General features: G+C 43.4%; 1 protein-coding gene across 1 annotated transcript; it reads left to right on the top strand.

Annotated features, from left to right (window-relative positions):
- The first annotated feature begins 24112 nt into the window (after window positions 1-24112).
- Window positions 24113-25018, top strand: LOC144769852 (olfactory receptor 8D1-like). Its single transcript, XM_078654037.1, has one exon. It carries the CDS (start codon window positions 24113-24115, stop codon window positions 25016-25018), a length of 906 nt encoding a protein of 301 aa, XP_078510163.1.
- The last annotated feature ends 2633 nt before the right edge of the window (window positions 25019-27651 follow it).

Below are 27651 nucleotides of genomic sequence, written 5' to 3'. Positions count from 1 at the left end.
CTACTAATTGTTTTACTGAGATTTCCTTTGAACTTTCCCTGATTTGCCTCTGCATTTTTATTCTCCATTTGTGCCACTTGTTGTTCTGCAACCTTCACTTGTGCCCACATGGCTTTTTCTTTCAACCTCTTTTGTTTATCATCAAGTTCTTCACTACAGTACTTAGCTTTTCTCAAGACATCATCTAGACTACTAGATTGCCAACCTATCATGCTGTTCCTAATCATGTCTCCAATTTCTGGTCTCAATCCATACACAAATCGATATATGAAATGACTCATATATTTTTCATTTAGCTCTTCATAACCACTATATTGCTTAAACACTAGCAACAATCTTTCGTAAAATGAATGCTCAGATTCTTTTGGTTCCTGCGTAGTCCTGCCTATTTTAACCCAATCTGTCTCTTTTGGTGGGATTTTATTTTTCAGAAACACAAATACTTGTTCGTATTAGCTCATTACTTCAGCTGATGGAGCACCTGATATTTTACACTCTGTCTACAAATCTGCTGGCACTACCATGTCAAATAATCCATCTAAATCAACCCATAACACCTTTACAAACTTCTCTACCTGTCGATACCATTCTACTGGTTTCTATCTCAGTCGGGGAAAATCATTTGTGAATGATAATATATCCTGTCTGGACCACTTAACATGTACATACCCTCAGACAGACTCTTTTTCTCTTACAGGAAACGCTAATGTAGATTTATCACTAGTCTCTTCCTTTTTCTTTGACCATTTCATTCTCCACTTATTCACATCTCCCCATCTTCTCAGTACTACAATTATTTCTTTTATCTGGGTTATTCTTCCTGCTGTGTTCATGTTCTCAATATATTTTAATTACTGTTTGTTGGATCTTTATAATTTTGTCTTGTTTTACATAAATAAATATTGACACATTTTCTAAAACTGGTGTGGTGTCCTTTTGTAGTCTGTTCACTGTATTATTGTGTGTTATGTGCAAATGCTTTACGCATTGCATCTGAGATAAACCTGACTGCTCATGCCAAGGTACCAGGGGTTATTTTAGAAGTGAAATCCCCTTACCCTGACTAGAAGGAAGGGTCTCTACTTGGAAAAGGTGCATACCTCTGTCAACTAGAAACTCCCATTTTTAGAAGGTCAGGTGGAAAAGATGGTACCAGAAGCTATCTGGCCAATCTGATAAACCAAGGTCAAGAAATAAAAATTCCCTTTGGCAAAATCAATCACGTTGCTCTCATATGTATATACCAACAATCAAACAATTTCACCAAAACCTAAATTAAAATTAAAATGAGCCCTATATACATTCAGTGTGGGACAAATTTATTTCAGCAATTTATTATAAATTAGTTAAAAACACAGTACAAACAATTACGTCCCTAAAACAATGTGTTGCATACAATTTTAAAAAAGAGCATACGAAACAGTTAATTAGCCAAATCATATAGAATAAACAATCAATAAACCTTCATTAGACAAACAACACAGTGGTAGAACACATCAGACAGTTATCTCATGTCATTTAACAAACACCAGTCTGTAAAAAATAATTTGTTAAAAAGTCGGAATGTTTCATGTACTCAGTTATCTTTGACTAACAAATGTCCCAAAGCTCTAGTGTAAAACGTTTTTGCAAAGCATCGATGAGTTTCGATGGGTACTAGCATTTGACAACCACCTTCTTCAGGAAAAGCGGTATCTGCCAGACACAATTTGTTAACTATACAATACACAAAGGAAAGAAAAGAAAAAAACATTTCACAGTACTATTGGCACCGACAATACAACATTTATATCCTGATGATATTATACACAGTCATACCAAACCTTTAACACACTCATTCACAGCATGGTTACAATACCCAGGTAAGACTTTTCACCCTTAGGTATAGAGGTGAGTAATCAATCAATCAATCAGCAATTTGTATAGCGCGCTACTCCCCCATTAGGGTCTCAAGGCGCTGGGGGGGGGGGGTCCGTTACTGCTCGATAAGGCAGGTCTTGAGTTTTTTCCTGAAGGAGAGGTGGTCCTGGGTCAGCCGTAGGTGGATGGGGAGAGAGTTCCATGTCTTGGCCGCCAGGTAGGAGAAGGATCTTCCTCCAGCGGTGGCTCTGCGGATGCGTGGTACGGCGGCGGGAGCGAGGCTGGCCGATCGTAGCTGGCGGGTGGGTGTGTAGAAAGTGAGGCGGCTGTTGAGGTACTTCGGGCCCATGTCATGGAGAGCCTTGTGTGCGTGGGTGAGGAGTCTGAACGTGATCCTCTTGTTGACGGGGAGCCAGTGCAGTTCCCTCAGGTGGGTCGAGATGTGGCTGTGGCGAGGGATGTCCAGGATGAGTCATGCGGAGGCGTTCTGTATGCGCTGGAGTCTTTTCTGTAGTTTGGCAGTGGTTCCCATGTAGAGGGTGTTCCCGTAGTCCAGTCGGCTGGTGATGAGTGCCTGGGTGACTGTCTTCCTGGTTTTGGTGGGGATCCATCGGAAGATCTTACAGAGCATGCGCAGGGTGTTGAAGCACGATGACGACACGGCGTTGACTTGTCTGGTCATCGAGAGGGAGGAGTCCAGGATGAAGCCCAGGGTCGGTGCGTGGTCCGTTGGCTTGGGGGTGGTGCTCAGGGCAGGGGCCCACCAGGAGTCGTCCCAGGCTGAGGGCGATGATCCCAGGAAGAGGACTTACGTCTTGTCTGAGTTCAGTTTCAGATGGCTGTTCTTCATCTACTCGGCGACGTCTTTCATCCCTTCCTGGAGGTTGGCTCTGGCGGTGGCGGGGTCGTTGGTGAGGGAGAGGATCAGCTGGGTGTCGTCGGCGTAGGAGATGATGTTGAGGTTGTGTTGGTGTGCGATGGCTGCGAGGGGACTCATGTAGACGTTGAAGGGGGTGGGGCTGTGTGAGGATCCTTGTGGTACGCCGCAGATGACTTCGGTAGCCATGGATCTGAACGGGGGGAGGCGGACTCTCTGGGTTCTTCCGGCGAGGAACGAGATGATCCACTCCAGAGCCTTCCCTTGGATAGCGATGTTGCTGAGGCGCTCTACTAGAGTGCGGTGGCAGACAGAGTCGAACGCCGCAGATAGGTCCAGGAGGATGAGGGCCGCTGTTTCACCGTTGTCGAGCAGGGATCTGATGTCGTCAGTGGCTGCGATGAGGGCGGTCTCGGTGCTGTGGTTGGCTCGGAAGCTGGACTGCGAAGGGTCGAGGGATCCGTTAGTCTCGAGGAAGGCGGCGAGCTGTCTGTTGACGGTCTTCTCGATGACTTTGGCAGGAAAGGGGAGGAGCGAGATGGGGCGGAAGTTCTTGAGGTCGGTGGGGTCCGCTGTTGGTTTCTTTAGGAGGGCGCTGAGCTCGGCATGCTTCCAGCTCTCCGAGAAGGTGGCGGTGTTGAAGGAGATGTTGATGATGTCCCGGAGTTGGGGTGCGATGATGGAGTCGGCCTTGTTGAAGACATGGTGGGGGCAGGGGTCGGTTGGTGATCTGGAGTGGATGGTGTTCATTGTGCGGGTGGTGTCTTTGGTGTTGACCGGGGTCCAGTTGCAGAGGGTGGTGGTGGGGGCGTTGGTTCGGCGGTTGGGTGCGTGGTCTGTGCGCTGAAGCTGTTGTGTATGTCGGCGATCTTGTGGTGGAAGAAGGTGGCGAGTGAGTCGCAGAGGTCTTGCGAGGATGTAATGTCGTTGTTTCCGGTGTTGGGGTTGGAGAACTCTTTGACGATGCTGAAGAGTTCCTTGCTGTTGTGGGTGTTGTTGTCCAGTCATTCTTTGAATGTTGTCCTTTTGGTGGTGCGGATCAGCTGGTGGTGTTTGCGGGTGGCGTTCTTGAGGGCAGTCATGTTTTCTGTGGTCTGGTCGAGCGCCAGGTTTTTTCAAGGGTGCAGCAGTTCTTCTTGAATGTTTTGAGTTCGTCGGTGTACCAGGAGGCTTTCTTGCTGCCAGGTCTGCAGGGAGGATTCTTCAGTGGAGCGAGGTCGTCGGCACAGTTGGTGAGCCACTGTGTGAAGGTACGGGCTGCTTCATTGGGGTCCGTCGCGCTGGCGGGAGGGTTCAGGCTGAGGCAGGTGGTGAGCTGGTCAGCGGTGATCTTGCTCCAGCTCCTGCGAGGAACCTGTTGCGGGTCGTGGTTCTTCTGAAGCTGAAGTGGACGCAGCTGTGATCCGTCCAATGAAGTGCGGTGGAGTGGCTGAAGGAGATGTGCTTGCTGGAGGAGAAGATGGGGTCAAGCGTGTGGCCGGCGTAGTGGGTGGGGGTGTTCGCCAGTTGCTTGAGTCCGAGGTTGGCGAGGTTGTCCAGCAGGGTGGTGGTGTTGCAGTCCTTGGTGTTCTCCAGGTGGAAGTTGAGGTCCCCTAGGAGGATGAAGTCAGCGGAGGGGAGGGCGTGCGTGCTGATGAAGTCTGCGATGTCTTCGCTGAATTGGGTGTGTGGTCCCGGGGGTCTGTAGATGAGGTTGCCTCTGAGGGTAGTCTTGGGGTCAGTGTGTATCTGGAAGTGGAGGTGTTCGGCGGCGGTGAAGGAGTCATTGGAGATGGTCGTGATGCGGATGGTGTTCCTGTGAACGATGGCGATGCCTCCTCCGGTCTGGTTGACGCGGTCCCTCCGGGTGATCTTGTATCCATCCTAGTTGGCTATGGCGATGTCGGGCGCTGAGGAGTCGTTCATCCAGGTTTCCGTGAGGAAGGCAACGTCCGGTGATGTTGTGTCGAGCAGGTTCCAGAGGTGTCTGTGGACGGAGCGGGTGTTGAGCAGGATTCACTTGAGGTAGTTGTTGCTGGTGCCTGGCCTTTTGGGTGCGGTGCAGGTCCGGAGGCAGGTGAACTTGCAGGCTTGGCAGGTGAAGAAGCCGTGGGTGCGTCTCGGAGTGGCTCGGTAGCAGGCGGGGTTCCGGTCGGGTTTGAGTGCGTTACGGGTGGCGGCGTTGTAGGTCCGTCGTGTGGGCTGGCATCGTCGGGGGCCAGGGGTCCTGGCGCTGGGCGTGGTCCAGGCGCGGACGGGCATAGACGGGCTTGCCTTTGGCACACCTTCGGCGCACAATCGGCGCTCCCGCTGCGCGTGAACGCTGTGAGTATGCGCGGGTTCCATTTAAGGCGAAGTGGGAGGGAGGAGCATCTGGGAGGTGGGAGTGGGGGGGCAATGGGGTTAACAGTAAAGAAAAGGGGTGGGCCACGAGGGGGCAGCGGCGGGAAGCGGGGAGCGGAGGGGGGATCACACCAGGGGAACAGTCAGAGAAATACAAGGCGCAATAAACTTACTATACAAAAAGAAGCACTAAACAGTAAATAAACAGTAGAAATACAGAACACTGAAAGCTGGGCACAGAGGGGCAAAAAAGCGGGAAAACGGTCGAAAAGAGCGAGCAGCAGCGAGGGGGCACTGAGGTCAGGGAAGGACCTGTGGCGCTGGGGGGGAGTCGCGCCTACAGCTGGTGGGCCGTGCGGCGTGGGGGTGTCCAGGGTCAGGTCACACTCGCCTACGCCACGCGGGGTCCATTTAAGGCCAAGTGGGAGGGAGGAGCAGCTGGGAGGCGGGAGCGGGGGGGCCAATGGGGTTAACAGAAAAGAAAAGGGGCGGGCCGCAAGGGGGCAGCGGCGGGAAGCGGGGAGCAGAGGGGGGATCACAACAGGGGAACAGTGAGAGAAATACAAGGCGCAATAAACCTACTATACAAAAAGAAGCACTAAACAGTAAATAAACAGTAGAAATACAGAACACTGAAAGCTGGGCACAGAGGGGCAAAAAACTGAAAAAACGGTCGAAAAGAGCGAGCAGCAGCGAGGGGGCACCGAGGTCAGGGAAGGACCTGTGGCGCTGGGGGGGTGAGCCGCGCCTACAGCTGGTGGGCCGTGCGGCGTGGGGGTGTCCTGGGTCAGGAAAGAACTCCTGGCAAACCTCAAAGGAGTTTAGAAACTCTAGAGATGGAGGTGTTTGTATATATCCTTTCCAATCACTCCACAGGGATCTGCAAATAAGGCCACATCCTCAATTAGAGAAGCCCCGTTACCAATATAGTCCTATATACATTAGAATATTCTATGTTATAGGGGTTACCTGTCTCTGTTGTGCAGCCAACCCCTGACACATGAGTAAAAGAAGGATCCAGCACCTGCAACAATAAATAGAAAGGTGCCAAAATTCCAATATGCAATAGAGAATGTTATTTCCATTATGTACACACTGCAACTCCCAATGTATGCCGACTAAGGACTCACATCTAAAACGTCCAGAAAATAGTGTTAACTCATACGCGAGAGAAGCGCTCTCGCGATTAAAGTCTACATGAAACCAAGGGCGCGTCATGTATTTCTCACCGCATTAATAGATAACTCGTACGTACTAACCCACCGTAATGCAAACACTCCTTACCTTTCTGTTTTGGCAGTATAACGGGGTAGAGACCTCCGTATGGTTGTGTGCCACAAAATTGACTGACCGTGCAATTTAAAATGCTGCGGTCTCTTGTCATGTAACGTCATTTGACATACTCATTCCTCCAAACGTGGGTGCTATATTGGAGTGGTATCTATCAGTCTCAATGCCTATTACCCATATTTCTTCCAAATGGTTTGCATAAAGAACTACATGCCACCCTTGCCCTATTAAGTCCCAAACGTTATAAACTCTAATGCTCATTTCTGTACATTAAAAATAAAAATGAAAATACAGCCTGACCACACCTCCCCACATGGAGGTACAGGTGTGACTCCCAGTTTGAAAGGATCAATTTTCCGGGACCATCATGGGTTAGGCCTTCATTAAGAACAACCTTTCATGGTATTCACTAAAGGCCGCCAATGTCTCCCCCCAAGATGGCGTACGTTTGCCCGAATGCATATTGCTGTACTCGACTAAAGTGTCAAATATACGTATACTCTCTTAACTCAACCAAACCAGGCGATCCCATTCCTCCCTAGAAATCAGGCCATTAATAACTGTATTCAGTTTTGAGATATACCATTGTTCTCTTGCTTTGCATTTACAATTAATATCACCCTCTCATCTTCCAACAGTGACTTTTTCTAAAATGGACCATTGTATATCTTGTTCCCTGTGTCCCTGTTCTTCAAAATGTGCAACCAAAGGGGCATTAAGATTTTTTTGTCCTCATCGCCGACTTGTGTATTCTGGAACGTAGTTATCTGATCATCTCCCCTATATAGCTCAGTCTACAAGGGCTACGCAGTAGGTACACCACATTCTTACTGCAGCAATTGTTCAAGGTTTTGGATGACAGACGTATCCCATTGTGGCCTATTTCTTTAGCTTGTATGCATTTCACGCGTAAATTACAGGTTCCACATCTCCTTACCTATGGCTTAAGTATTATCCAGATTTCTTTTTGTGCTTCGTGGTTCTTCCCTGTAAGTATGTACCAATTAATTTCTAAAATTCCTGTTCCTTTTAAATACAAAAAGAGGTTTGTCCAGTCTTATCTCTTCTTCATCATCAAGAATTTGCCAATTCCTATTTATTGTTTTTTTTATCTTATTGCTAATATTAGAGAATGTTATCCCTTTGGGACTTAGGGTGAGTACTGGAATAATGGAGCAGTGGATTCTTGTCCATTGGTTTTGTATACAGTTCTACCTCTAAGAAGCCAGCTCTTTCCTTAATTGAGATGTCTAGAAAATAAACTTTTGTTCTACTATACTGTGAGATAAATCTCAGGTTGGGATCTCCTAAATTTAGCTAATTTAGAAAATCACCCCGCTGTTCAAAGTCACCTTCCCAGATAAAAAATATGTAATCAATGTAGCTGTACCAGGCCGCTACATTTTCGAAGAATGGTGTCAGTTCACAGTAAATCTGCTTTTTTTTAAAACTCCCCAACGTTTAAACATGCCAGACTTGGGTCGCATGTAGGCCCCATGCTGGTCCCCTTCTTTTGTCTCAAAAAGTGATCCTTAAAAAAAAGATATTGTTTTTAAGAATCATGGAGGTTCTCTCAACTCAACTTGTTCACACCCTCCACATCTAGGTCACTCAAAACACCTTGCCCCACCTCTATTGTGTCTTCTTGGGGGATGTTTGTATAGGGAGACTCAATATCTAGAGTTACCAGACACTGAGTCTCCCTATCGAAGGATTTACCTTCCAAGAGTGAAATAATATGAGAGGAATCTCTCACATAAGATTTCAGGCCACTCACTATTGTGCGCAAGAAACAATCAATGTACTTGCTAAGAGGTTCCAGCAAAGAGTCTATACTGCTAACAATAGGCATCATAGGGGGAACAGCACTATTTTTATGTATTTTTGGTAGGCCATACAAAGCCAGAATTATTGGTTCAGTGTTGTTTAGAAACCTGAATTCTTCATCGCAAATGCAGTTGTTGTCCCTAAATTCGTAAGTAGTCTCAAACAGTCATTAGATAGAGACATGCAACAGTTTCTTTGTGTGGGTTCATAATGTTCTTCTACCTCTAACATATTAAAAATCTTCCTCTCAGAACCTGTGGTGTCAAAAATGACCACTCCTGCCCTTTTCCTATGGCTTAATCATAAGATTGTAATCATCTTTAAGAAGCTGAATAGCATCCCTTTCTGTCTTACTAATGTTATGAGAATGGGCCTGATAGGTTTCAGAGAGAACATTCTGGATCCCACTTTCAACTGCCCTCTCAAACATCTCTAATTGTTACCTACTTAGGCTAAGGAAGGGGTGAAGGAAGATTTGGGCTTTAACCTGGAAACATTAATAGAGTCTCGAGGTGGGCGATCTTGAAACAATCTCTTAAGTCGTACCTTCCTGAAGAAAGATCTAAGATCCTTTTCAAGTTGGAACTTGTTAACCTGAATGGAGGGGACAAAACAACAACTGTTACCTAGAACCCTTATCTCCAGTGTACTTAGTTGCCTACTAGAAAGGTTATTCACTGGTGCTCAGTTTGACACTAATATCTCTGATTCCTTAATCACATATATTCTTGTGGTGGGGGGCCCGGTATTTGTTGACCCCTTCCCGAGTTCACATTGTACCTCTAGCCCCTTTTCGATTTCAGATTAAAAGAAAAAACATAGTCCTTAGTGTTGCCTCTATGATTATTCTCCTTTTTAGGTACATTTTCCTCTTCACTTCTTGAACCTGAGCTATCTAAAAATGTAACCTGTTTCCTTCCTCCTCTATTGTATATGGGTCTGTTAACTGGCCTCTCCCAACTCGGATCATTCCTCTGTTGGTAGTAGTTTTCATTTAGAAACGGGTATGTGGATTCATAATTAAATCTACCCATATCCTTCTTCAGTTTATTAGTTTTGTTTATTAATGAGGTAATCTCTATAGCCTTCCACATCTCTATTTATTTCCTCAAGTTTCTTTATGGCCTCCTCTAATGCTTTATTATCCCTCAATTCAGCTTCAAGCTTCTCAATTGCTTCTTTTTCTATAGTGATCAATTCCTTTGCCATTTTGATAATGAGGAACATCCAGTCTCAGCTACATCTATTTGAGATCTGGGTCCAAATTTCTAGAAATGTTCTGTTCGACATGAAGAGACCTGGTTCATTCCAAACCTGTAACCCGATCAGTATCATGCCAGACTTTACATATTCGATGAGAAAGTCAGCATGGGATTCTGAGTGAATTTGTTTTTTTCTTTAAATTCACCAGTTTACCCCAATTTTCACCTCTTTACCAAAAATTGTATTGCCATTCGTGGCATTTACAATTCTGTTGAACTGGTCTTCAGTAAATCCAAAGGGTTTCAATTGATCCATGAACTCCAAACTGCAGTTTTAGAAGTTCCCTAAAAAGGAGACTCTCCATCTAAAAAGGCTGTACCAATATATCTCAGTAAAAGAGAGGGGCCCTTTAGTGACAAAGAGGCAGGGCACTAAATAGACCGAGGTCAAGAAGTAAAAATTCCCTTTGGCAAAATAAATCACTTCACTCTCATATGTATGTACCAATGATCAAACAATATCACCAAAACATACATTTAAATTTAAATGAGTCCTATATACACTCACTGTGGGCCACAGGTTTCTGTCAGGAATCATGTTGCAACTGCAGAAGCAGCACCCACCAGTGATAACGCAAATACCTACTACTAAACCTGCAGCACCAACATCATCACTTTCACTTGCAAAATCTGCAGTGGGTTGGTTTATTACTACTCCAGAACGTAACCTTATGCAGGGAAGTATAATACAATGGGTATATAATCTGCTGGCCAGGCTGGTGCTGTGAAATAAAGGAGTATAATGCAATGATTCCCAATATGTGTTCCCAAATTAAGGCCAAGATACCAGACTGTATGGTGCTTTAATTACTGCCTGCAGTCATCGATTTTCTGTATTAGCTTGACTGCATTGGGCAGTAGTGAGTTTCACAGTCTCTGGATGCATAATGTTGCCACTGATAAACCTATCAAAAACCATCTTCACTAGAGTGGCAACAGCTCAGGGATAATCAACCTGATCAGCTACATGAGCAGCAGAGCCAAGATAGCAAAAATACAACCAAATGGATGTCTGCATTGTACCCCAAATCCCTGATAGTAAGGTGTGAGAGTGGTGCAGGGCCAAATATTATGCACAATGTTGCAACATTTATTTATTTATTTATAGTCTTGTAACGCGCGAGAATCAGCCCCGAAGGGGTATCTCCGCGCGTGGCTTCTGGGTGAGTTAGGCAAAACCATAAATCGGAAAAGACAGAAGGGAAACTAGATTAATCCTGTGTGAATAAGTAAGTTTTCAATTTCTTCCTGAAATTGAAGAGGTGAGGAGTTTGTCTTATCAAGGGAGGGAGGGAATTCCACAGCATAGGACCTTTAAGGGAGGGGGCACGGCCACCCTGTCTTGCTCTGTTTACTTTAGGTATGTATAGCAACATAGTGTTGCTGGAGCGTAAAGTGCGTCCAGGTGAGTAAGGAAGGAAGATATCCTTCAGATATTTGGGACCAGAGCCATAGATACATTTATGCATGATACAGCAAAGTTTAAATTGGATCCGCTGTTGCACTGGGAGCCAGTGAAGATGGGAACGGAGGGGGCGTGAGGGGGTGCGGGGGAGAGCATTCAGGATAAGTCTTGCCGCGGTGTTCTGTACCACCTGCAGTCTGCAAAGTTGTTCCTGGTTGGCAGAAATGAGTAGACTATTACAATAGTCCACCCGTCCTAGGACTAGTGCCTGAACCAGCGTCTTCCTATGGATGTTTGGTAGGAAAGGGAAGATACGCCGTAGAAGACCAATTGTACGGAAACACGTTCCCGCAACCTGACTAACGTGATCTTTCATGATCAGAGTTTGGTCTAGGCGTACCCCCAAATTTTTGATGGTTTGTTTGGGCGCTGGGACAGGTCCAAGCTCGGGTGGCCACCATTCCGGGGACCAGAGCAGGGTGGCCCCTCCAAACAGCATGACCTCAGTTTTGGTCACGTTGCATTGGAGGAAGTTCTGGGCCATCCATCCTGCCACCGCTCTCATACCGTCTTGGAAGGATTGCATGACTGCGGGTGTAATGGTTTGAAAGGGGAAAAGTCAGCATAGGAGATTGGTGAAAACCCGTGAGATCTAGTGATCTCTGCCAGGGGGGCCACTTATACGTTAAATAACGTAGGGCTTAGGCATGAGCCCTGTGGCACCCCCTTGGTGAGCTTCCTGCAGACAGATTTGTAGGAGCCTAATTTGACGCCTTGTTGTCTGCCCTCAAGGAAGCTTTCCAGCCACGCAAGGGCGGTCCCTTCTACTCCAACTCCCTTCAGCCGGCCGAGAAGAACCTCATGCGACACCGTGTCGAAGGCAGTGGACAAATCCAATAGCACCAGAATCACTGAGCTCCCTCTGTCAAGTGACATTCTGATGTTATCTGTCACTGACAGAAGGGCTGATTCGGTGCTATGGTTGGGCCTAAAACCAGATTGTGAGTGGTCTAGGCCGCCCGCTGCCTCGATGTAGTTGGACAGGTGTGCGTTGACATGTTTCTCGGCCATCTTGCTGTAATATGGTAGAAGGGAGATAGGACGGAGGTTGGAAAGCTCCGTCCATGGAAGGGCCGCATTCTTGCGGATTGGGTTCACCACTGCTCTTTTCCATTCAGTTGGTACTTTTCCCTCTTTAAGAGACTGGTTGATGATATCCTGAATGTAGGGGACTAACAGGGTCCGAAGGGGGGTTAAGATTTTAACAGGAATAAGGTCATCCGGAGATCCAGATTTGACTTGGGTCATTATTGTATCAAGCTCTTCAGTGTTAATAGGAGGGAATGTAGTTAGGGTAAGGTTTATATTCTCATTGAGGGTGGAGGCATTTTGGGAATTGCTGTTAGGCTGGGATCCTAGGATTTTTCCATAAATGGATTCTATTTTATTCTCAAAGTAAGATGACACTTCTTCACATAAACTTTGTGAGAAATCATCTGGGCATATACATGCCGTAGGTTTTACAAAAGTGTCAAGAATCCTATATAGTTCTCTGGGAGAGTGATCAGCTTCCATAAGCTGTTGGGCGATATTATTTTTTCGGGCAGCCTTGATGTGTTTGTAATAGTTGGCTTGGGCTGCACGATGTGCCTTTTTATTATCTTCAGAGTGTGATTTCCTCCATCTCTTCTCTATCCTTCTACATTCTTGCTTTTCTTTTCTTAGGGCCTCGGTGTACCATTTTTCCTGTTTAGCCACAGGAAATTGTCTGAATGTTTTCATAGGGGCAATTTTATCAATGGCTACCGTCAGAGTTTGATGAAGCACGGTTAGCTTTTGTTCTATTTTGTCAATATCTCTGATCTCGGGTTTTTCCCACGCCTTTTCTAGCGCATCCAGTGTAAGTTTGTGCCACTGTCTGCGTGTGGTAGATGGGAGGGAGTTCTTTGGGGGACCTTTATTAACTTTAAAAATAGTAAACTGCAATAAAAAGTGATCTGACCAGTGGACTTGGATAGGTTTGTGACACAATATGTTGTCGAAGTTGGTGTATATTAAGTCGATACAGTGACCGCCTTCGTGGGTGGGATCCTGATTCTTTTGTGTAAGACCGATAGTTGTCATATCAGTCGCCAAATTTTTTGTCCCTGTGGATTCACATTGGTCAGTGTGGATATTAAAATCTCCAAGGAGAAGAAAGTCTTCATTGGCCCGCATGTGAGGGCCAAGTATCTCTAAAAGAGATGTGGAGAAACTGGGGCATGGAAGAGGTGGTCGGTAAACAAGTGCACCTTTGATGGTCTTTCTGTTGGGGAGAATAATTCTAAAAACCATTGTTTCCATATCTCTGCAACATTGTCTATCTAAAACATCCAATTTAATAGACTCTTTGTAAATTATAGCGACGCCCCCGCCAGTTTTATCAGGGCGGTCGGAGTGATGAAGTTTGTATCCCATAGGTACTCCCAGAGTAATGGCAGATACTGTATGGGGTTTTAACCAAGTTTCAGTAATGAAACATAGGTCTGGGGCCAGAGAATGTAATAGGTCCCAAATCTCAGTTTGGTGTTTAGGCATTGAACGAACATTCATAAGGATGCATTGCAAGTCAGTGAAAGATTTACGAGGGTCATGGGAGTTGTTAAAATACATTGAAGTATAATGACATTTGTTGCACGAGAACGGGCCATTGAAACAGGATCTGTTACCCTCTGCAATACATGGGGCAGAGAGTTGCCTCAATGAGGTCAGGAATGTAGAATCATACCTGATGTGTTTGTCAGCGCGAAGGGGTAGCATGATGTAAGATTCCCGCCCCGTCGCCACGTCCTGACGCGGACGGGCGCAGACGGGCAGCTCTTTGGCTGGTCTTCGGTGGAGATGAGGCTGCGCGCAATCGCTGCGCGCTTCCTGTAAGGCGATGGCTAAATAGCCCCCAGTAGAGCACTAGAGCGCTGACCGCTCCCGGAAGTGCCTGGCCCTCACCTGTCCGCCCTCCGCACAACGGTAATGAATTACCGAGTCGGACCGAGGCGGGCAGGCACAGGAATCGAGACCAGCACTCCGGATGGAATTTAAAATAGTATTAAACAATTTGCGTGTGGCACACTCTCTAAAATCGTGCACAAAGGATTTTGTAAAAGATAAGTTTAAAAGCGCTATTATTCTGCAAACGCTCTTCCGTTTTCAGTGTGGGTTTGCCAGCTCTTCCAGTAGCCAGCAAGCGGAGTGGGACACTGCCACTGTCTTCCCCCGCAGCTGCGCTAACCTAATGCTCCGCCTAAATAGCCCCCAGTAGAGCACTAGAGCGCTGACCGCTCCCGGAAGTGCCTGGCCCTCACCTGTCCGCCCTCCGCACAATGGTAATGAATTACCGAGTCGGACCGAGGCGGGCAGGCACAGGAATCGAGACCAGCACTCCGGATGGAATTTAAAATAGTATTAAACAATTTGCGTGTGGCACACTCTCTAAAATCGTGCACAAAGGATTTTGTAAAAGATAAGTTTAAAAGCGCTATTATTCTGCAAACGCTCTTCCGTTTTCAGTGTGGGTTTGCCAGCTCTTCCAGTAGCCAGCAAGCGGAGTGGGACACTGCCACTGTCTTCCCCCGCAGCTGCGCTAACCTAATGCTCCGCCTAAATAGCCCCCAGTAGAGCACTAGAGCGCTGACCGCTCCCGGAAGTGCCTGGCCCTCACCTGTCCGCCCTCCGCACAACGGTAATGAATTACCGAGTCGGACCGAGGCGGGCAGGCACAGGAATCGAGACCAGCACTCCGGATGGAATTTAAAATAGTATTAAACAATTTGCGTGTGGCACACTCTCTAAAATCGTGCACAAAGGATTTTGTAAAAGATAAGTTTAAAAGCGCTATTATTCTGCAAACGCTCTTCCGTTTTCAGTGTGGGTTTGCCAGCTCTTCCAGTAGCCAGCAAGCGGAGTGGGACACTGCCACTGTCTTCCCCCGCCTGCTTGGACAGATATCCAACTGTGTGAGCCCAGGCTCATATGGCCTTGATGCAGTCGTTGGGGGGAACAGTGCCACGTGTGCCATATCTTGAAGGAGCCAAACATAAGTCTAGACACTTTTATACCATTATCATGCAACAGTAAACTGTCAGACCAGTTTTCATTATTAAATTGAGTCGCCCATTTCTCCAGCCACCTGCTCCCAAGAATCTATTTTAGGAGTTTGACATTTGAATACAATTCCAGCTTCTGAGAAGGTCCTCAATTGACATTACATTTTCGTTGTCAAGCACATTGTCTATAGTATATTAGGCTGCTGCAACTCAGAGATGTGTGTCGATGTGAATTAAGCGATCCAATTTAAGGCGGTAATGTGCAGTATGGCATGCCATGGCTGTGGTGTGCATAGGTTCATATGACTCCACAGACTTAGATGAAGTGCTGTGCAGCAGGTCTAGAATATAAATGATGGGCAATAACTGTTTTTTAGCATGTACCAACAGGGGCTTGTTATGATATGTCAGTAACAGGTGAGTATTATATGGTAGTTGGTGAGCCAGGTAATATAATGGACAGTGTGGTAGATGCAGGCACACTTTTGCCATAGTGGAAAGGAGTTTCGACATTTTTGGCCTAAACCTCACCCACCTCCATACAAATTTCTTTAGGACTAAGCTAATTTCTGACAAAGTGGCAATTGGCACATACCGGGCTAGCAGAGCAAACACATAAATAAGACCATTACCTATGAAGAAAGCGAAAAATTTGATAATTACCCATAATGGGAAGCTGTTCTTTGAAAATGTGGTTCAATGTTGCCCTGGTTATAATCTTAAAATCAGGATTAATCAAGATACCCCAATACAACAGTAAAGATCCACCCATTAAAAAGGATGTGTACCAAGAAGGATAGTGGAAGCACCTTATTCTTTGTCATATATCCAGAAGAAAATGAAAATGCATCTCTCTCGAACAATACATAAAATATTGATGTCACCAGAATTTAGAGTGTCAACGGTATGTTGCATACAGTTCTTTTGATCAAAGGAGCTCTAGAATCTTTGGCTCGGGCCTTTAACGTTGGAGCGGGCCTTTATGGGTTGGTTGAGCCAGTTACGGTGGGCTCTAAGGCTATACTAAGATAAAGTCAGTTCTATTTTAATTTGTTATATTAGTAATTAAAAATGTGTTCAGGTCAGAAACCTTAGTTCATCCATAATGTCAAAGAGTGGACAACTTCCTTTAAACTTTTTTGGGTTTACCTTGCACTAAAGACTAATGACAATACATGAAAATGTAGGTTTAACTCCTTACACATTTGAAAGATGACACTGCAGCATCAGGATCGGCAAAGCGACAGTGTACTCTTCTAAATAAAATCCTGACCCCGGACTTTAATGGTTTCTATGCTCCAGAACATAATAGGACAGTGGTATATGGGTGATGACTAAATAGGGTTTGGGTGTCATTGGTGTGCAACAGAAGGATTGGTAGATGGTTAAGAGTGAGATAAAGGTGGGTTGAAAACCCAAGAACTCAGATTATTTGCTTGGCCGTTAGATCCCAACATGGAAAAATAATATGCTTTTCATATTTTCCAGGCTGTTCATCAAATGATGAAGTCCAGCATCATTGTGTACACGGTGTATACTAAACACCTTCGGGTTTAGTTTGCGCGGTATAAGATGCATAATAAATAAATAAAATAAATAAATAAACAAGTCTCCTTCACTCCTTCTGTACAAAACAAAACAGTACAGAAGATAGAACATTATCTCACTGCCATGCGACTTTTCTAGTCCCCCATAGTTTACAGACTGCACCTACTACCTGGTCTTCAAACTCGCTCAGCAGGTACCGAAAAAAATAGAGCAAATACATTTCATCATAGGCCTCAGATATAATTTGGCTAATTGGCTGGCCCATTTCCGATAGTAATCTAAAATTGAAGAGAGAGACAGGAAAACTGGGCATAAGTTGAGGAAAGTGTTGAAGATCAAGACTCTATAATTATTACCCTGATTTTATAGCCTTTCTTGATCTTCAACACTTTCCTCATCCTAGCAGTCGACTGCCTGGGGACACCAGAAGAAAGAATGAAAAAACAAGAGAGATTAAGAGGGAAATTCACTAGTTGGGCACAATCAGATAGTAATAAGGGGATCCAGTTCATCTTTAAATAATGATTTTCAAAGATCAGCTTTAACTGTATTGACAACAAAAACGTTTAATAGGATGCCTGAAGATGAGTGGAAGACATTTTAAGAGGACTTGAACACCAAACTAGAGTCATATGGCAAAGAACTTCAGGAGACAAAATTACGCAAGTTCAAACGCGATACAATAGATTATAAGTTAAAGGAGGCATACACCTTGGCAGAGGTGTATGAACAAAGTCGTTTTACAAGAAGACCAAATACGTCATCAGAGGAGAGTATCGCTACAGGCAAAGATACAGACTCAGCTAGAGTGCCCATAAAAATGGAAAAACAACTGAAAAACCTGGATCATCGGGACAACAAGTGTCTTTTTTGTCCCCGGCATCAGATTTAGACCATCTATCAGATGTGAGCTCACAAAAATAAAACAAAAAACAAGGAGAGGAGAGGAAAAAGAAAGGCTTGAGGAGTCAAACTAGACCCTCATAATTAATAAATCATCCTAAACTTCAACGGAAAAAGAAACCACTATCCTGAATAAAGGGATCACATTCGTACCTACGTATTTAGGTTCACTTTTTGAGAATGAAATATCTTACTATAAACTCATGAGGATACTTAGACTTCAGAATTTTTTTGAAAATGTTGTTCCTCCACAATACCTACAGTGGACACAGAGAGCAGTTTTTAAACCTAAAAGTACCTTTGAGGCCCCAATACGTTGAGGCCCCAATATCACATAAGACATTGGATCTCTTCGAATCACTTGTACATAAAGATTTAAGAAAATTGAACTTCAGAAAGAAACAAAACATGCCTTGTAATCTGAGTAGAGCTGAAAAAAGTACCTTATCCCAACTGGCAAAAAGAACAGAAATAACATTTCAAAAAGCTTACAAGGAAGGAGCTTTTGTGTTAATGGATACTAAATTCTACGAAATGAAAGTCAATATGCATGTGAATGACACCAATGTATATATGCCTTTGGATCAAGATCCCACTGTTGAAATATCTAAGCTTCTTTAACAATTGATTGATAAGGCATTAGATATGGAATGATCAATGAAAACACGGCTAAATATCTAATCACTAAATTTTCACGCAGGCAAAAACTTTATATGTTGCTGAAAGTCTATACAAATTTGTTTGACCCACCCTTCCTACCCATAGTGTTGGGATGTGGATCTCTGTTTGAACCAGCTGGCAAATTCATTGATCACTTTCTCCAACCTTTAATTCAATCTTGGCACACATATATACAAGATACTGCAGATTTCATTCAAAAACTTGAGAGGTTAATGTTTATACCTGATAAGGAATATATACTCAAGGAATATATACTCTGCACAATTGATCTATCATTGTATAAATCCATAGCCCATTCTGATGGTCTTGAAGCTCTAGAATGGTTATTACTCCGTCATTCAGAAACTGGCATCAATTCAATTTTTTTACTGGAACTTACTCATTTCTGCCTTTCATCACAGCTACTTTGAATGGCTAAAAAAATTATTTGTACAACTGAACAGAACATCAATGGGATTTGCAGGAGCGCCAGCATACGCTAATACGTTTTTGGCAAAATTTGAGGAGGAATACATTTTTCAAAATACAGATTGGACAGAGGACCTACATTTTTTTTGTAGGAACATCGCTGACATTTTTATTGTGTGGTCTGGCATGGAAACCAAACTCATACAAAACATCAATTCCTAAATACAAGCAACACCAGGATTCGATTTGCTCCATTCATTAAGCAGAACAAACATTTTATTTCTGGATGTTTCTGTTGAAATTAACAATTAAGGACTACTCACCAATGTATTTCAAAAACCCACTGATAAAAACAGTTTACCACACTTTCAAAGATTTCATCAATCCAGTCTCCTAAAATCTACCGTATTCTCAGTTCTTGAGGATCAGACGTCTGGTAACACAAGAAAAACAATGCTTGGAGAACATACTGGAATTCAAGGAAAAATATGTAAAATGTTGCTATCCCATAAAATTATTGGATGAATCAGCATCTCTCCCATTACAACAAAACAGAAGTGATCTTCTGAAGAAAAAACAAATATCAGAAATTCAACGGAGAGTTTTTGTTTCCAAATTCTCAATGAACTCTCAAAAAGTGCATAATATAATCAGCAAAAGATGGGAGTTGTTGCAACAAGAACCAGATTTTCACAATATTTTCGCACCAAGACCCCTTTTCGCTTATACTAGAACTAAGAACATTAAAGAATTGTTAACCAAAGGAAAAACTCCACAAATTTGGGAAACAGCTGGAATGCGTAAATGCACAATTTGTATACATTGTAATATGTAGTACAAGGAAATGTAATGTCTCATCCGCACACAGGAGAAAAAGTTGAACTTCATTTTAAAGGTGACTGCAATACAAATAATATCATCCATGCAGTGAAGTGCCCTTGTGGGCTGCTGTATATAGGCAAAACTGAGAGAAAACTGTAGACTTGAATCTCTGAACACAAGAGTAGAATACGAAAGAAAATCATAACTTCCTCCCTAGTGACACACTGGTCTGAGAAAAATCATACAATTGTTGTGTGGCGTTTTAGGACCCTAGTGTAATTTTTCGGATTCATGCCATATATAGGTATAACTCACTCAACCCTTATATAGGCTTAGAAATCATAACCATATTTAGACTTAGCCTATGCAGTCCAAATATGGCATGGCAACTTCTGCGATTTCTTGGAAAAACTCGCCTTCAGCAGTCAGGGACTTCCCCCTGCTTTAATATTGATTTATCCAAGAACTCATGGAGTTTTCAAAGAACTGAGGGGCATATTACCAACGTTAAGCGATATTTATCTCTAACGATGCTTAGCAACGAATTTTTTAACGCTAAGCATCGTCAGAAATTATCGCAGATAAACCTTGCGATTATCAAGGTTTATCGCAAATGCGATAAAAAACGGCCGCAATGCATGAATATCGCTGAAAAGTCAGCGATATTCATGCATTACCGAGCTAATGCTCTTAGCCATGTTATCCACCTCCCATTGGATAACATGGCTAAGAACTGCTCAGGGCAGGTGTTAGTTTTTGGAGATATTCGCGCTTAGCGCGAATATCTCCAAAAGTTGGTAATAGGAGATAGCGATGTTAGCGACTGTTTCCAGTCGCTAACATCTTGGCACGCCCACTTTGCATGTCATTAGTGATAAATATCACTGACATGCAAAGTGGGGCCCAAGATGGTCGCTATCTCCTACTAGCTGTCGCTAACTGGTGTTAGCGACAGCTAGGTAATAGGGAGATAATTTTATCTACGCTTTCTTGGCTTTTAAAGCCAAAAAAGCGGAGATATACCCCCTTGATAATATGCCCCTGAGTCTTTGATGACGCTATTATGTTCAACCTTACATCAATCTCGGCACCTTTAAGGTATAAATATGGCCACACTTGCCCAGGTAAACACACAGTGTTTGGAGCAGTTCGACTATCTACCTACACGACACGCTTGCTGCAGCAAGTGCCGAAGGAAGCCGACCCTCCAGCAGAGGCACTGAGAGAGACGCTGTCTTTTCTCCTGCCGAGAAATCCAGCTCCAGTGTTTCCAGGCTAACCTTGCGGGTTGCTGGTAAATCGAGTCCTGAGAGAGATACCAGACCTCCTTCATTCTAAACCAAGGTACGGAGCTGATTAGACCCTTAGAGAATTCTTGGATAGATTCTTGGCAAAGAATACTAAAACTAAGCTACACCTCACTTACTTCCTCCCTTGTACTAGACCTAGGTTAGGTATACCGGGGTAGGAGTATTTTAGAAGCACCAGTTGAGTACTTTTAGTCATTATTCATTAATGTATGTATTTTATGTTATTTTATATGGCTTAGAAAGCATATCATGCTTTTACACTATTATTTTATAATACTCTTCGTACTGTACGCATTGTACTTTGCAACCAGTATTACGATTGTAGCAGTGCATTTCTTCTGCATGAGAAAGAAGACTGTACAATTATTACTTTTATTGAAAACACCTTTCACTCTATTTCTCTGCAACTCTGGTGAAACGAAGCATGCACGATTGACTGAGTGAAATATCAATCTATTGGTTCCGGGACTCTGAAGATACGTTTTTATCTCGGGAAACAAAGTTGTCATGTTTTAAGCGGTTGTCAGAAACAAATCTCTTCTTGTTCATTTGAGAAAGATTCTAGTGACCTCTGAGCTAGCTGGCACTCACAATTAAGTTTAATATATTTGTTAGAGACCTAGTCCACCTCAGTCCTACGTCTAATCTATAGCATATAGTATTCCAATGCGCAGAGCCGATTGGGAATATAGGAACTACACTACACAATAGACCAATTTAGATTCCAGATTATTGAGTTAGTCGCAGATTACCCATGTTTAGACATCAACAAACGATTGCTGCAGAGGGAGACCTTTTGAATAAAACGTTTGGGTACAATGAGCCCAGGGGGTCTCAATGACCGAGTTGAAGTGAGCTGTTTTCTATGAATGCATCGTTATATGGGCATATATAGTTTATTGAGCTTGTGCATTATGTGAATTGCCTATGCAAAGTCGTTTGAGATATGAAGTGATGCTGTCTTGTGTAGATTATTTTTTAACACTTCCTTTCAACGTTTCTTAAACTTTCTTTTTATACCATGTTTTGCACATTTTTGACACATTGTTCATTATTCGCTTTAAATATGGGTCACTGCTTGGTGTTGATGGTAGTTTGAACACCAGGGTCTGAGCGTGTGTTCAGATACGGTGCTGTTTAGCTGGTTATGGATAAAGTTTTTGGGCTCCTTTCCGTACGTGATACTATTCTATTCTATTCTATTCTATGGAAACTACGTTGGAACGTTGTTTGATCACTTGACATTTGGCATCTGGGAGGAAGAAGCTAATGGCGATTCGGATGTCATAGAATGCGAAGGCTGGATTATGCCAATTTTATGGTAAGAGCTTATGCTTGGTGTTCGGATAGACTTGATGTTTAGAGTCAAGAGGAATGGGTTGTTAATGGGTTCATTTTTCATTTCCGTTTTTGCTTAGTTTTCAGGTTGGACATTTCACTCGGTTCTACCAAGTAGGTAAGGTTACGATTCTGTTGGTGTCCGATGAACATTAGATTTGGTGTTAGCTATGTTTTCTCACAAAGGTCATTTTACTACACAGAACGACTGGTATCATCTCTTCTGTTTTGTGTAACCCGAGGGTGACTCTTGAATTTGCGCGTAAGTTTTTTAAGGTTTACTTTATATTTTGGACACTGGTGACGACATTCTACACACTTCATCTTGTCTATCATCATTTTAACTTTAGTCGCTCTATGATTAGGTGCATAAGCAATCTACTTTATGGTTCATATTGACTTTTGCTTCATTTAAATCTAAGCACATTTTACATACAACTTTTCACCTGCATTAATGGGATTGGTGCTGACAGATATGTAACTGTGTATATAGCTGACATATGTCTACTTGTTTTATTGTTTTACAGTGTTTCCCCTGAAGAAGGGACGAATACGTTCTGAAATGCATTGGGCTTGAGATATCTACGTTGTATATTGTATAAAACTTGAAACCAAAATAACTGTTTATGTACAATGATTGTTAGCATTCACTTTCTGTTTACAATGAGTATCATGATATTGTTGCATTTTGAAATTCAAAAATACTTTTGAGTAAAACAAGTTTCAAAAAAATGATCAAAACTCTGTGAATTCACTTTTGATTATTGTGTCAAAACAGATTCCTGTAAACAATTGCATATCATTTATAGTTGTGCATATCTGAGTCCAGCAGGCAGGTTAGCAGGCCGGCTCGCCCCTTGAGTTTATGTTAGGTGTGATTATGTACACAACATCAGACACTGCACACTGATCAAACTCTTTTTTGAATATAGAGAGACCATTCGCTAGAATTTAGTGTGCCTATGCCAACCTTCATTTCTATGTCAATATTAGACACATTTGTAAAATTTCTCCAAAGATTCTGGTACATCCTTCTCTGGGGCACACTCTTTAGCTTCTTTCATGAAACATCTGCCCTAGGTGTAGTTTAGCTGTTCACGATAACTAGATAACTAGTTCATTGTTTTACTAGGATGTGTTTTTCTACATCTTAGGATCACTTCTACAAAGAAACTTTTATTCAGCATTCATCTAGAGGGACCAAGAATCAACTACATTGAGTAGAAGACCTCACAGGTGCAGCAGGTAGCTTTGAATCCTACGATTCTGGTTTAGTGTAACCATCCTTACCCTACCCCAAAGCAGCAATTAAATGTGAAATTTGTCTTTTCAAATATCAATCTTAATGGATGTCCCAAATTCTTAGCAAGTGGGCAAAAATCTTAATGGATGTTCCAAATTCTTAGCACGTGAGCAAACATTCTAAAAGATTTATAAAGAAACATTTTTCTTATCAGTAATAAACTAAAAGACATTTCTTTGTATACATCGCAGCAAGAAACCTTGGTGAGTTGTCTGAAAAGGAGAGGGCAGGAACGCACACTATCTATTATGATATGCCTCATTCCTGTCCTCTGTCTGTGCTGGTGCACACTTAGTAGTCTGGCACCAATGTAGGCACCCTTGCACCATGAGGTAAGGGTGGTGCGTTACAGGCAGGTATTCCTTCCTGCACAAAAAAAATCCTCTGATGCATTTCCCTCTTTATGCTGCAGTACACATGGAAAGAGGCAACAACGAGGAAAAAGAAGGTATTTCTCTTTGTTGCACCTCTGGTGGGAAAGCGTACACGTCTGCTGCATTCCCAGGTCTACAAGTGTTGCTAAATCTGGGAATGCCTCAGAATACATGGGCGGATATGTGACAATACCCACCCATGTAACGGCTCCACAACATAGAATAGTGCTGCCTTACGTTACTCCAGATTTACCAAGCATCGCAGGGCCATTTAAGGTGGCTCTGCGTGGCTTGGTAACATTCATATAGGTGTTGCTTCACCCTGGTGTTACCTTATTTGGCGCAAGAGCCATGCAAAGCTGATAAATAGACCCCTCAATGTTTTCAAAATAGTTCTCATTTGCTGGCCCTCATAAGCGCTCATAAGAATTAATTATTTTATTATTTCAAAATTCAGGCTTAGCTGCACTTCAGGAGAAATGGGAGAAGACAATAGGACGATGCTGGAAGCGTATCTCTTGATAGGATTTTCTGATATGCCGGATCTGCTAGTTCCTCTTTTTCTTGCATTTTTACTTATTTACCTGCTGACTCTGGTGGGAAACCTTCTAATAATAACAACAATTTATTCCAGTTCACTTCTGCACTCCCCAATGTACTTCTTCCTCTCAAATCTGTCCTTCATCGATATCACTTACACCTCTATTATTTTCCCCCAGATGCTGGTCAACTTCTTTAATGGGGGCACAAACATTTCTCTCAGTGAATGTCTTGTGCAAATGTATTTTTTCACAGTGATGGCATCTACAGAAATTAATCTCCTGACACTGATGGCTTATGATCGGTATGTGGCCATCTGCAACCCATTGCGTTACATGGTTATCATGAATAGGTCTGTGTGCACCTGGCTGGCCACTGGTTGCTTGACTATGGGACTCATTGACACATTACCTCACACAATAGCAGTAGCTCAGCTTTCCTTCTGTGTGACCCACACAATCAATCACTTCTTCTGTGATCTCTCGGCTATGCTGAAGCTTTCTAGCAGTGATACTGGTAAAATTGAAACACTTACCTACGTCTTGGGTTCAATCCTGACACTGATGTCATTCATTTTAATCATCGTTTCGTACATCAACATTGCTTTCTCAGTCCTCAAGATCAGATCTAAAGATGGGAGGCACAAGGCCTTCTCCACATGCACCTCTCATCTCTTTGTTGTTTTTTTATTCTATGGTTCTGTCTCGATTGCATATATGCGTCCAACATCATCCTTTTCAAAGATGAACAACAAAATATTGGCTTTGTCCTACATCGCAGTAACTCCGCTGTGTAACCCTATCATTTACAGTCTAAAAAATACAGAATTTAAAAATGCCCTGAGAAAGAAAAGGAACACAGCATAACACAGAATTGTAATAGGATAAGGTGAACTCTCCATGCAAGTGAGCTTTTAGCATGTGCTTCCCCCTACAGAGCCTTAATGTGCTGTTTCAACATGTATTATGTTGTATAGTAGACATTGCAGGACATTTGTATTGACTAAGTGGTTAGATGATGTTCAGTTCTGGAAAAAGCAAAGCCACTAAAATGAGAGGAAGCTGTGTATTGTAAAGATAATGCATTAATAAACAGTGCCACACAACTCATTACTCTGTATATGTACTTTGAGGAATATCATGTAAATACATTCGGTGTAAAAAGACAGATAAAAAATAATCACCAAAGATTCCTGCATACTCAATCAATAAAACTCTGTTTGTGATGCAGTGATCTTTTCCTTTGTATGTGGGCAAAAGCAGAGGGCTACACAACATCTGTCCAAATGTTTATCAGAAATACAAATTATGTGTCCGCATATGATTGACAGAATCTATCTAAACCCATGAATAGCTGTTATTCCTATTCGGAGAAGTCCCATGATAATAAATATTCTGTCCCTTCTGTGTCATTCTAATTCTCCAGTAAAGATGAGATATCATGTGGTGTCCCTTAACAGTCGACATGAGACCTTATGAACTATAATAGGAAAGCCACTTTTTGAGTTTGTATTTCTTCATTGCTAATTAGGATTACCATGTTCCACTGCCTTATCAAGATCTCTATTCGAGAATTAGAAAACAGCTAAGTTTGCTCTGCTTTCATATTGTCCTCTACTGAGACTCGGTGATTGGGCATACATGATATCTATTGAAAGGAACATATGGAAAATGCATGGTGTAAATACAAGAACTCTGTTACTTGAAACTCTATAGAACATGCATTCAATAGATTCACAGCAAAACACACAAGATGTCCAGACCGAACTGCCAAGCCATGTCTTCCCTGGACCGAACTCAAGCATCCTAGGACCGGTTTCTGGCTATCGGCCTTCATCAGCCAGGATAGCTTGACTCCAGTGTCGTAGTGAGCAAGGGACCCACGTCTGGGCATACCTTTCCACATAGGGTGAACAGCAAAACACACAAGATGATGGACGGAATAATGCACAATGGCAAAACATTCACCCCCAGTAACAGATCTGGGTTTAATCCATCGTTATTTTGCTCACCAAGCAACCCCAAGCTCAGACATGGCCATATGCAAATCAGCCTTGACCCTGTTCCTCATGGGAACAGTCCAGACCGAACTGCCAAGCCATGTCTTCCCTGGACCAAAATCAAGCATCCTAGGACCGGTTTCTGGCTATCAGCCTTCATCAGCCAGGATAGCTTGACTCCAGTGGCGTAGTGAGCAATGGACCCACGTCTGGGCATACCCTTCAAACATATGGTGAACAGCAAAACACACAATATGATGGACAGAATGTTGCACAATGGCAAGAAATTCACTCCCAGTCACAGATCTGGATTAAATCCATCGTTATTTTGCTCACCAAGCCACCCCTGTTCAGACATGGCCATATGCAAATCAGCCTTGACCCTGTTCCTCATAAGAACAGCCCAGACCGAACTGCCAAGCCATATCTTCCCTGGACCGAAATCAAGCATCCTAGGATTGGTTTCTGGCTATCAGCCTTCATCAGTCAGGATAGCTTGACTCCAGTGGCGTAGTGAGCTAGGGACCCACCTCTGGGCATACCCTTCCCACATAGGGTGAACAGCAAAACACACAAGATGATGGATGGAATGTTGCACAATGGCAAAACATTCACCCCCAGTCACAGATCTGGGTTTAATCCATCGTTATTTTGCTCGCCAAGCCACCCCAGTTCAGACATGGCCATTTGGAAATCAGCCTTGACCCTGTTCCTCATGGGAACAGCCCAGACCGAACTGCCAAGCCATGTCTTCCCTGGACCAAAATCAAGCATCCTAGAACTGGTTTCTGGCTATCAGCCTTCATCAGCCAGGATAGCTTGACTCCAGTGGCTTAGTGAGCAAGGGAGCCACGTCTGGGCATACCCTTCCTACATAGGGTGAACAGCAAAACACACAAGATGATGGACGGAATGTTGCACAATGGCAAAACATTCACCAATATCCGCATACACTCAAATTATAATGATATCCAGGAGCTTAAATATGCTGGTTACTTTTAGTTGTATCCCCGGGCAACTTGTGTCCGCCTAACCAGCAAAAAGAGTCCCTTGCTGGCAATAAATTAGCTTCTAAGAGGCCAGTTGGCTTAGTTGCTTCCAAAAGGAAACGTATAATAAGCCCAAGAAAAGGGAGAACCACCAAACCTCTAAAAAAGCCCAGATTATGCCCTAAGAGGACCATGGGTAAGGTGGTGCAGGGCAGGGAGATACAAGAGGGTCTCAAGAGCCCAGAAGGCCAGGTGGATGATTCGTTCACCGGCTTATTGGGCAAACATCCGGCCTTAAGCCCGCACGCCCATTCTTCCACAGGGCCTTATCCTGTTACAGGTGCCCATCCTGATATTCTCTCACTGGCTCAGATTGAGCACCTTATGAAATCTTTGATTCTTCCAGTCCTGCAAAGAGTTAAGGGCTTGTCAGAGAGGCTAGATAGTTTTGAACAAACCACCAGGGACAACTTCTTTTCTCTCAAATCCCTTATAAAACTTCATTTTAAAA

Source organism: Lissotriton helveticus, chromosome 7 (genome assembly GCF_964261635.1).
Source record: "Lissotriton helveticus chromosome 7, aLisHel1.1, whole genome shotgun sequence".
In the NCBI taxonomy this organism is placed as follows: Eukaryota; Metazoa; Chordata; class Amphibia; order Caudata; family Salamandridae; genus Lissotriton; species Lissotriton helveticus.
The sequence above is the reverse complement of the archived record's forward strand: the minus strand, read 5'-3'. Positions and strand labels throughout refer to the sequence as shown.